This window comes from Pantherophis guttatus, chromosome 12 (assembly GCF_059756535.1).
Source record: "Pantherophis guttatus breed Tessera chromosome 12, ASM5975653v1, whole genome shotgun sequence".
NCBI classification, from domain to species: domain Eukaryota; kingdom Metazoa; phylum Chordata; class Lepidosauria; order Squamata; family Colubridae; genus Pantherophis; species Pantherophis guttatus.
In genome coordinates, this window is record NC_142074.1 from 21493807 (window position 1) to 21505668 (window position 11862).

The 11862-nt window shown below is 49.8% G+C and overlaps 1 protein-coding gene across 1 annotated transcript; it reads right to left on the bottom strand.

Annotated features, from left to right (window-relative positions):
• Positions 1-448: 448 nt before the first annotated feature.
• Positions 449-8982, bottom strand: SLC25A5 (solute carrier family 25 member 5). The gene is made up of 4 exons (XM_087877711.1): positions 8587-8982; positions 4441-4927; positions 3518-3658; positions 449-878 (listed from the first exon to the last, which is right to left on the bottom strand). The coding sequence occupies exons 1-4, from the start codon at positions 8695-8697 to the stop codon at positions 721-723; spliced, it is 897 nt and encodes a 298-aa protein (XP_087733837.1). The 5' UTR covers positions 8698-8982; the 3' UTR covers positions 449-720.
• Positions 8983-11862: the final 2880 nt, after the last annotated feature.

Sequence of the window (11862 nt, forward strand, 5' to 3'; positions counted from 1 at the left end):
TTGGCCCAAAGTCACCCAGCTGACTTTCATGCCTGAGGCGGGACTAGAACTCACTGTCTCCCAGTGATTGGCCCAAAGTCGCCCAACCGGCTTTCATGGCTAAGGCAGAACTAGAATTCACACACCTCCTGGTTTCTAGCCTTGTACCTTAACCGTTAGCCCAACTGGCTTTATGGTTGTGTAACTGCAGGCGTTACTGTCACAGTTGTAAATGCGAAGACCAGTCATTAAGTCACTTTCTTCAGCGCCATTCTAACTGTGAACAGTCACTAAATGAATGGTCCCAAGTCAAGAATTACCTGTATTACTCAGGATGAACTGAACATCTGGGAATTGCAGTTTTAATAACCGCTGGTGGCTCGCGATTATCCACCATATTATTATTCCAACAAAATACTTGTTTATCCAAGAGATGGAAAAATCAACAAAACAAAGTGTTGGTACCGGGTTTTTTTTTTTTTCCTCCATTTTATTTCTCAAACTTATTTTAACAGGAGTGACTGAATAAAAATAAAGTTTGAGTCCCATCGTCAAAGGAATGACTTGAGAACCGGGAGGGTCAGGCAAGCAAAATCATGGCCTCTCCGTCAACTAAAGAGACAACAACCCGTTGGGGGGGGAGAGGGAAGGGAAACGATAAATAGTTTTGATGCAAGTCCATGGAATATTACGTGGGAAGGGTCCTCTAAGGAGGGGGGGATGGGGTTTGGGGTTTTCAGCTTATGTGAATTTCTTGATTTCGTCGTACAAGACTAAGACGAAAGCACCTCCCATTCCTCTGAGCACGTTGGACCACGCGCCTTTGAAAAACGCTTTCCCGCCTTCGTCCCGAGCAATCTTCCGCCAGCAATCAATTGTTCCGGAGTACATGATGTCGGCTGGAAAAAAAAAAAGAGAGAAGAAAAACAGAAAACGAAATGAGCAATTAAATTCTTCCAATGTTTGCGATAACGCCATTTTGCTAAAGCTAAAAGGTAAAGGTTCCCCTTGCACATATGTGCTAGTTGTTCCCGACTCTAGGGGGCAGTGCTCATCTCTGTTTCAAAGCTGAAGAGCCAGCGCTGTCCGAAGACGTCTCCGTGGTCATATGGCCAGTATGACTCAACACCAAAGGCGCATGGGACGCTGTTACCTTCCCACCAAAGGTGGTCCCTATTTTCCTACTTGCATTTTTTACGTGCTTTCGAACTGCTAGGTTGGCAGAAGCTGGGACAAGGAACGGGAACTCACTCCGTAACATGGCGCTAGGGATTCGAACCGCCGAACTGCCGACCTTTCGATCGACAAGCTCAGCGTCTTAGCCACTGCTAGTGCTAGAGAAATCCTAATAAATTGTCCATAGATATTCTCCGTCATCCAAGTCATGGTTGTCCCAAAGGTGTTCTTTTTTCTGGAGGCAACTGGACATCCTTGTTTTGTTTTGTTTTTTCTTTTGAAGACGTTTCGCTTCCCATCCAAGAAGCTTCTTCAGCTCTGACAGAAACTTCCATTCCCCAGAGCTGAAGAAGCTTCTTGGATGAGAAGTGAAATGTCTTCAAAAAAAAAAAAAAAAAAAAAGTCCAGTTGCCTCCAGAAAAAGCACCTTGGGGATCCTAATAAATTGCTTTTAGAACAGAGATGTTGCTGTCCTGAAATGCAATTTAAAATGGAGCAGGGAAGAAAGAGCCGAAAGGGAAAATAGATAAATAAGGGGTTAACTTGAGACTCAGTTAGGTTTCCCCCCCCCTCAAATGTCACCATTTTAGGATGCGTAGACATTTAACTCCCAGAAGACCCTGCTGGCAGGGGAATTCTAGGAGTTGAAGTCCATATGCGCCTCAAATTTACTTCGCTCGAGAAATATTGGACTAAACGATGGTTTGAGATGAATGGAAAACGGGATGCATTCTTGTAAGCTTTTCAGCATCTTCCGTGCAAGTTCTGGGAATTGAATCCAAAGAGGATAGCCAGATGAAGAGGCTGCTTCTGATTGGCTAACGTTGCAGCCACTCACAGCATGCGCCTGCCAAATACAACCAATCTGGAACCAAGAATCCGATGGCAGGGGTCATCCTTTATAGGGAAAGGACTATTCATAAATTACATCGAAGAGTGTTCAAGAGCCTTGGTGGCGCAGCAGACTAAAGTGCTGTTAAGTAGCACCAGCTGCCCGCAATTACTGCAAGTTCAAATCTCACCAGGCTCGAGGTTGACTCAGCCTTCCATCCTTCCGAGGTAGGTAAAATGAGGACCTGGATTGTGGGGGCAATAAGCTGACTTTGTATAAAAAAGAACACCACTTAGGGGGGGCCGAAAGCCCTACTAAGCAGGTATATATAAAAGTATGAAGGCTATTGCTTAACGCGTTGTAAGCCGCCCTGAGTCTCCAGAGAAGGGCGGCATATAAATCGAACCAATAAATAAATAAATAAATAAAATATTACTAATGATAAAGTATTAGGATCTTTTTATCCTTTAACAACAAATTCAGGGGAAATGCTTGAGCTGAAAATGTATTTTTCCCCCCCTTTTGACTTGGGGCTTCTCCAGGTATTCAGCTCAATGTAAATCATAATTAATACAGGACAGAGGATATTCTAAAAGGGAAATATTTAGCTTAGTCTTCCATTGTAATGGAAGAAGTTTGTTTCAAATATAGCTTTTTTCTGCCAAAAAAAGTAATGCAGAATAATGGACAAGTTCTTGATGTAAGTGATGTAGAAGAAGGTTGAGGATTTCCAAGAACATTTCAGCTCTCCAGTTCAATAGGAGTTTCACATGCATTTTTCTAAAAAAATAAATAAATTTAGAAAGCTAAAGGATGACAATGTTTTCATCTGCTTAAACACAGGTGGTTACAATTGGTGTCATTGATGGGAGTGGCTCAAACAATGAATAAATTATCAAGATTATGCACATTTGAAGTCTGATTAAATCACATTTCTACTGACGCTGACAACAGGCTGTCAATCTTCAGCCTTCAACCATCTCCTTAAAGCGGTATCATTGTCCCTTAGATTACTTTTCCTGTGGAGATAACCTATTGGTGGCCCTCTTAAAACTTTTGAAATGCCAGCCAAGACAAAAAAGACAAAAAAAACCCAGTAATGATGGGAATCGTAGTACTATAACATCTATAGAATTGGACATCCCGGCCCCTGGCATGTATAACACCTTTGCCGAGATCACTCCAGATCTCTGGTTACAAAGCAACCAGACCTGAGATCAGAAAACATAATTTTATCTCTTACATTTTTTTTCTCTCTCTCCTGTATGTGCCTAAGGGAGAAGCAAGCTGCTAAGCACAGCTACAAAGGGAGATTTGGAAGAAAAGCTAAATGGAGTCCTTGGTGCTCTCTGAGTTTGTTGTTTTGAAGACGTTTCATGACCCAAGTAGGTAACGCCATCAGTTTTACCAGCTAGTTGGGTTATGAAACGTCCAAACAAGCAAAATCATCAAGCTCAAAGAGCATCAAGGATTCCACATTCAACCCCGATGTACAAATGCTCTTTTCTACTGGAAAAACTAGATACTCACCTCCTTTGCGACCAGATTGCATCATCATTCTCCGCCGAACGGTGTCGAAGGGATATGAGGTCAGGCCTGCAACGGCTGTTACCGACTGTGCGATCATCCAGCTGATTAAGATGTGAGTGTTCTTTGGGTCGGGAAGCATTCCTGGGTAAAGAAGTAAAAAAGTGCTTAATTATGGTCCGTTAAGAGTGGCCTAATTAAAAAAAAAAGTGCTTAATTATGGTCCGTTAAGAGTGAAAATTTGAGTGGGTCTTATACACCGAATGTAGCCCCACCCACCCGCCGGCCCCCACCCACCCACCCTTTGGCCTCTGCCTCCCAGCAGTTTGTCTCCTTACAGCAAACAGCCTGTTTCATTTTCAGTTTCATTTTCAGCACAGCCTGATTAGCAAAAGAAAAAAAAAATCTGCCTCCGAGCAATTTGCCTCCTTGCAGCAAACAGCCTGTTTCAGCTTCAACACAACCTGATTAGCACAAGCAGCTGGGATCTGCCTCTCGACCCTCAGCTGTTTCAGGCTGCAGGGATTGCCATTGCCTATTGCCGCGTGGGCCTCTGCTGTTTGCTGCAAGGAGGCAAATTGCTAGGAGGCAGATCTTTTTTTTCTTGTGCTAATCAGACTGCGATGAAAATGAAACTGAAACAAGCTGTTTGCTGTAAGGAGACAAATTGCTGGGAGGCAGATTTTTTTCTTCTTCTTGTTTTCCTTCCCCCAAAAAGGCAGGTGCATCTTATAGTCGGGAGCGTCTTATACTCCGAAAAGTACGGTAGGTGGACTTTAACTCCCAGAATTCCCCAGACAGCAAAGTTGGCTGAGAGGTTCTGGGAATTGAAGTCCACAAGTCTTAAAGGTCTGAGATCCCTGCCTTAAAGCTTCAACGGGGAGGCAGGGCAAAGGACTACAAACCCCATCCCCCACTCCCTTTACCTTTGGCGGTGTCGTAAATGCCAAAATACGCTGCTCGGTAGATGATGATTCCTTGGACAGAGACGTTGAAGCCTTGGTAGAGCCCCCGAAGGCCATCGGACCTGAAGATCTTGACCAAGCAGTCACCGAGACCGTTGAACTCGCGTCCAGCTCCGGCTTTACCCACATCTGCCGCCAGACGGGTTCGGGCGAAATCGAGAGGGTAGACAAAGCAGAGCGACGTGGCGCCGGCAGCGCCCCCCGACGCCAAGTTGCCCGCAAAGTAACGCCAGAACTGGGTTCTTTTGTCGACGCCGCCCAAGAAGACCTGCTTGTACTTGTCTTTGAAGGCGAAGTTTAGGGCTTGCGTGGGGAAGTAGCGGATGACGTTGGCCAGGTTGCCCCTCCAAAAGGAGAGGAACCCTTGCTCTTTGGGGATTCGCACCACACAATCGATGATGCCCTTGTACTGCTTCTCGGCCGTGATTTGCATGCTGGCATGTTGGACCTGGCAAGAGGGAAAGGGAGGAAGGTTAAAAACAGCAGCACTGGCCAGATTCAGGCTTTCTCTCTCTCTCCCTCTTTCTTTTTCTTTCTTTCTTTTTCTCTCTCTCTCATACACACACTTTTTCTTTCTTTCTTTCTTTCTTTTTTCTTTCTCTCTCTTTCTTTTTTCTTTCTCTCTTTTCTTTCTCCTTCTCACCCTTTCTTTCTCGTTCTCTTTTCTTTCTCTCTCTCCCTCTTTCTTTCTCTTTTCCTTTCTCTCTCTTTCTTTCTTTTCCTTTCTTTCTCTTTTTCTCCTTTTCTCTTTCTCCACTTTTCTCTCTCTTCTTCTCCCTTTCTTTTTTCTCTCCCTCCTTCTCCCTCTTTCTTTCTCTCTTTTTCTTTCTTTTCTCTCTCTCCTTCTCCCTCTTTTTCTCTTTTTCTTTCTTTTCTCTCTCTCCTTCTTCCTCTTTCTTTCTCTCTTTTTCTTTCTTTTCTCTCTCCTTCTCCCTCTTTCTTTCTCTCCCTTTTTCTTTCTTTTCTCTCTCTCCCTCCCTCTCTCCCCCTCTTTCTTTCTCCTCCCTCACACACTCAATATCTATACCCTCCCAACTCAGCCAAGTGACTCTGTGTGGCTTATAATTCTAACACTGTAAAATAATGAAAACTCTTACAAGACATTAAAACAATAAAAACATCCATATAATAAATCAATATAAACAACAGGTGGTTAATTAACTAATAATCACACACGAAGTAACCGGGCCCCTTAACACATTTTGAGCCACAAGCCCAAGTAAACAGCCAAATTGTTAAAGGCAGAGGTCATCCATGGGTGCGAAAAATAAAAAAATAATGGGCTGAGACTGAATGGTCAGCCAATCATTTTTTCCATGTCCAAGGCAGGACTAGAACTCCTAGTCTCCTGGTGATTGGTCCAAAGTTACTCAGCCAGCTTTCAGGGCTAAGGTGGAGCTAGAACTCACTGCCTCCCACTTTCTAGTCTGGTACCACTAAGACCAAACAGGTTTCTACTTAATGCAAAATGTTACATTTTGGTTTTGTCACATTTTGGACAATCTGGGCCCATGCATGCCCCCTTACAACATCCAAAGTTAGATGGCTCAAATGGTTCAAAACAGAAAGTGAAACTTTAGTTTTGCAATTACACAAACTCCGTGCCCTTTGTGGGTTTCAGACCAACTAGCAGCATCAGTAGTCCAAGGGCACAAGAGGTAGCTCCAAAATCACAGAACTGAAGGCAAATAATTTTTGGAACTGCGGAAGGGCTTGGCAAATCAGTTTCGAAACATCAAAATCATGACAAGTCCTGTGCAGTTAAAAAAAATTAAAAAATCACGCTGTATCTTGTCGAATACTGTACGGGAAATTCCCGGAAGTACGTTTTTCTTTCTCCACCCTGAGACGGAAGGAAGAAACTGCAGTTTAAAAAAAAAAAACCCAAAAAGCTAAGTCTTAGTAGTTGGTGGTTTCTCTTAGGCCTACAAAACAACCGGTGTTTGGGTCCCTTATTTTAAATCTCGAGGGTTTTGAAAGCTTGGAAATTTAGCGTGTGATCTGGAAAGCAAGAGTTCTCAGGCCGAGAAAGAGATCTCGGAATCCCTTCAGGTAGAAGTTTACAAGGCCAGCCAGAGGCCACAGGCTGATCTGAATTGATTTGCCTCTGGGGTAAGCTTAGGTAGACAATAGTTGTAATCCACCCAGTGATAAGAGCTTCTTTGCAAGGTGACCTCCTTCCTGAGAGATTGTGGCTTGGCGCCATCCTGAGATCAAGCCGTCCTTAGCTGCCTCTGTGCTAAGCAACCAGGTCACAAACCCAGCTCTCCAAACCGCTGCATTGTCGGCTTTTCTCATTCGTCTCTCCCATTCACCCGTCCCCCTAAATTGGCCACGGCTTCTTTCTTGCCACGGGCCACAAAACGTGGCCTTCCAAGGCTTCCTGTTTTTGACCTTGGCAAGAAGTTAAGGATGCCGGTTTAAATCTACGGTGACCTTGGTAGGCCTTTATTCACAACGCTGGGCAAGCAGATGGGAGAGAAAAAAACGGGGATTTTTGAATGATTTCAAGAAAAGCAGCTCCTGGGAGGCTGGCTGTTTGCCGGAACCCCCCCCCCCCAAAGAATGAGCGGAACAAGACAGGTTTCATCCATCCCCAATTTTTGGCCCAGCTGCCCTTCCCCTTCAAGGTCACAGGAGCAAAAAAACACAAAACGGTGGAGTGCCAGACAGACAGAAGGACGGGATTAATTTCTTTTGCAAAGGCAGGAAAGCAGCTCAGAGGCCTGGAAGAGACGGAAAAGCAGCTGGCAGGGAATGTCGCAGCTGGCGAGAGACCCTGCCAGGAGAGAGAATTGCCAAAGGCCTCACATCGCCCTGCTTTCTTTCTCCGTTGCCTCCAATTCAATCTCTTACCAACGCCGGGGCCGGGATTGGCATCGACCAAACCGGTTCTCTCCAGCGCTGCCAGTTTTCACGCCACCGCTGCAAACCAACCAGGGAGGTGGCAAGACAGAAGCCGGGAAGGGTGGGGGGGGGGAAAGGGAGGGGGGTTTCCTGCGAGTGAGTGGGTGGGTGAGAGATCCAGGGCACCCTAAAAACCGGATGGATGGGCTTTGGAAGGAGGATCCATGGCTATTCTGGAGGGTCCCGAGCTTCATAAACAAGATGGGGAGGCCAGAGTCCAGGGAAGGAGGGCGGGAGATGCTCAGGAAATGAATGTGGGGTTTCTGCAGTGGGGAGTGGGGGCAGGAAAGGGGTTCATAAATGAGACGGGGAGCCTAGGCCTGGGGGGGAAATCAACAGTGGGGTTTCTGTGTGTGTGTGTGTGTGGAGGGGGGCAGCATAGGGGTGGAGGTCATAAAAGAGATTGGAAGCCCAGGTCCAGGGAAGGGGTGGCGGGCCAAGGAAGCGGCTGTGGGGTTTCTGCAGTGGGGAGGGGGCAGGAAAGGGGTTCATAAACGAGACGGGGAGCCTAGGCCTGGGGGGGAAATCAACAGTGGGGTTTCTGTGTGTGTGTGTGTGTGGAGGGGGGCAGCATAGGGGTGGAGGTCATAAAAGAGATTGGAAGCCCAGGTCCAGGGAGGGGGGGCCCCCAAGGAAGCGGCTGTGGGGTTTCTGCAGTGGGGAGGGGGCAGGAAAGGGGTTCATAAATGAGAAGGGGAGCCTAGGTCTGGGGGAGAGAGGGGGGAATCAACAGTGGGGTTTCTGTGTGTGTGTGTGGGGGGGCAGTTCATAAACGAGATGGAAAGGCCAGGTGCAGGCTGGGGGGCGGCAGGAAGCTGCTGTGGGGTTTCTGCAGTGTCGGGAGGGGAGGGGGTGAGGGCATCAAAGGGAAAGGGTTCCTAAAAGAGATGGGGAGTCCAGGGAGAAGAGGGGGGGCAGCAAAGAGGAGGGGCTCAGCCCCCCCCATACACACACACATCTCCTTGGGGCGACCTTGGGAGGAAGGGCAAGGCGCATTTCCCCCCATCCTCACGAGGCCAGGACCCCCCCCCGCCTTCTTCCAGCCCCCCCCCCGGCCTTGCTTGCCCCCTCCTCTCCCAGCTGGCTTGGCTCCGACCCCCCCCCAGGAGAGAAACCCCTCCCCACCCATCTCCCTTAAACCCCCCTCCCTCTTTTCCCTGGCCCTTCAGGTAGAGCCCCCCACCCCCGTCCCCCTTTTACCTGGAGCAGGAGCTTGACCCTCTCGATGGGGGCCACGGCGGTCTTGGAGATCGCGGCCGCCACGCCGCCCGCCAAGAAGTCCTTGAGGAAGGAGATGGCCGCGTCGGTCATGATGCTGCTGCTGCTGCGAGGAAGAGGAGGAAAGGAGGCAAGAAGGCCGGCAGGCAGGACCAGGCGTCGCAGGCGAGAGAGGGGGGGGGGGCTGCCGGCGGACTGAGAGCGAAGTCCTTGAAATGGCCGGCTTTTATACCGCTCCGCAGACTTGAACGTGGGAACGGGGGAGGAGGAGGAGGACGAGACGCGGGCAGCCACGCACGGCCGCTTCCCAGCGCCCTGATTGGCTCCCGGGAGGAGGGAGGGACCGTGGAGAGGACTGCCAAGGTGGTAGTTGGGGGGGGGGAGAGAGGAAAGGGTTGGAGGAGGGATCTTGGGATCCCCCTCCTCCTCCTCCTCCTCCTCTTCCTCCTCCTTTTCCTTCCCACCCACCCCCCCTTTTCCCCGTGGGTGGAATCTGGGCTGGGGGTGGGGGGGTCTCTTCCTCGCAAAGGGGGGTCTGATGAGCCCGGATTAAACCTTTTAACCTTGGGGACGGACGGGGCCCCCACCCGCAAAGGATGCCGGCTTGTCACCTGCGTGACGTCATCCCCACGACCCACGGGCAGGGCGTTCCCGCGACAGCCTCGCCTGGCCTTAAATGGCCCCTCTCGCCGCATGACCGCGGCAAGGCAAGGAGGGAGGGGGGGGGACGGGCAGCCCACCCACCCCCACCCACCCCCGCCTGAGCGTGACTGCCACTCCTGGTTTTTTTGGCCCCGCTCTTCCCCCCACCCCCGAGGGATCTGCCCCACTTGTGGGGTGGGGCTGATGTAGCCCACTTCGGGGGGGGTGGTCTGCCCCAATTGAGGGGCTGATGTGACTCACTTTGGGGAGGGGCTGATCTTTCCCAATTGAGGGGCTTATATGGCCCACTTGGGGGGGGCTGATCTGTCCCAATTGAGGGGCTTATATGGCCCACTTGGGGGGCTGATCTGTCCCAATTGAGGGGCTTATATGGCCCACTTGGGGGGGCTGATCTGTCCCAATTGAGGGGCTTATATGGCCCACTTGGGGGGCTGATCGGTCCCACTTGAGTTTATATGGCGCACTTGGGGGGGCTGATCTGTCCCAATTGAGGGGCTTATGTGGCCCATTTGGGGGGCTGATCTGCCCCAATTGAGGGGCTGGTGTAGCCCACTTCGGGGGGCTGATCTGCCCCAATTGAGGGGCTTATATGGCCCACTTGGGGGGGCTGATCTGTCCCAATTGAGGGGCTGATGTGACTCACTTTGGGGAGGGGCTGATCTGCCCCAATTGAGGGGCTTATATGGCGCACTTGGGGGGGCTGATCTGCCCCAGTTTAGGGGCTGATGTGACTCACTTTGGGGAGGGGGTGATCTGCCCCAATTGAGGGGCTTATATGGCCCACTTGGGGGGGCTGATCTGCCCCAATTGAGGGGCTTATATGGCCCACTTGGGGGGCTGATCGGTCCCACTTGAGCTTATATGGCGCACTTGGGGGGGCTGATCTGTCCCAATTGAGGGGCTTATGTGGCCCATTTGGGGGGCTGATCTGCCCCAATTGAGGGGCTTATATGGCCCACTTGGGGGGGCTGATCTGCCCCAATTGAGGGGCTGATGTGACTCACTTTGGGGAGGGGCTGATCTGCCCCAATTGAGGGGCTTATATGGCCCACTTGGGGGGGGCTGATCTGTCCCAATTGACGGGCTTATATGGCCCACTTGGGGGGCTGATCGGTCCCACTTGAGCTTATATGGCGCACTTGGGGGGGCTGATCTGTCCCAATTGAGGGGCTTATGTGGCCCACTTGGGGGGCTGATCTGCCCCAATTGAGGGGCTTATATGGCCCACTTGGGGGGGCTGATCTGTCCCAATTGAGGGGCTTATGTGGCCCACTTGGGGGGCTGATCTGCCCCAATTGAGGGGCTTGTGTAGCCCACTTGGGGGGCTGATCTGCCCCAATTGAGGGGCTTATATGGCGCACTTGGGGGGGCTGATCTGTCCCAATTGAGGGGCTTATGTGGCCCACTTGGGGGGCTGATCTGCCCCAATTGAGGGGCTTGTGTAGCCCACTTGGGGGGCTGATCTGCCCCAATTGAGGGGCTTATATGGCCCACTTGGGGGGGCTGATCTACCCCAATTGAGGGGCTGATGTGGCCCACTTGGGGGGCTGATCTCAACCTGCAGAGGGAACCAACTCCCCGATCTTAAAAAAAATAAAAATAAGTAAAGCCGTCCGACTTTAAACGGGACACCGGAGAACGCTCCTTCTGATTTGGAAAGGAAAGGAAATGTGTGCCGTTCAAGTTAGTTTTGGACTCCTAGCAATAGTGTCACCGGTTGTGCGAATTGGGCAGCCGCCTAAATTTGTGTCATAAATAAATCAAATGGCTTAGGTAACTCCCTGAAGTCTTCCTAGCGATATTTCTCTTAAGTGACTTGCCGGAGCTGAGAGTATCTTTTAAAAATTGCTATGGATGCAGGGCGATTACTTTCTTCGCTTTTTTCCTTAGTGGATCTCGATCTGTCCACTTTGAAAAACTCGGCCCAAGGCAACCGCATAATTTACCTGCATATATTCCTTATATTTGTTTCACGCTTGTCATTTCCATAATGCTTTTATTGCTGCCATTTTAATATCCAGAAGGTTATCCGCAATCAAAAAGATGTTGAGACTCTAGAAAGAGTGCAGAGAAGAGCAACCAGGATGATGAGGGAACTGGAGGCTAAAACATACGATGAATGGTTGCAGAGAACTGGGCCTGGCTAGTCTAGGGATGAGAAGGACCAGGGGAGAAAGGATAGGAGTCTTCCAATATTTGAGGGGCTGCCACAGAGAGGAGGAAGGGGTTAAGCTATTTTCCAAGGCACCCGAAGGCCAGACGAGAAATAATGGATGGAAACTGATCAAGGAGAGATTCAACCTGGAAATAAGGAGAAATTTTCTGAGAGTGAGAATGATCAGCCCATGGAACAGAAGTTGCCTTCGGAAGTTGTGGGAGATTTATCACTGGAGGCTTTCCAGAAGAAACTGGACATCCATTTGTCTGAAATGGTATAAGGTCTCCTGCCTGAGCAGGGGGTTGGACTAGAAGACCTCTGAGGCCCCTTCCAACTCTTGTCATTCGGACTTCACTAGATTGAGACAGCGGGACAATCGCCTAATTTGTTAACAGGCACAGACCACCCGACCACAAGACAAACCTTGGAAGCCAGAG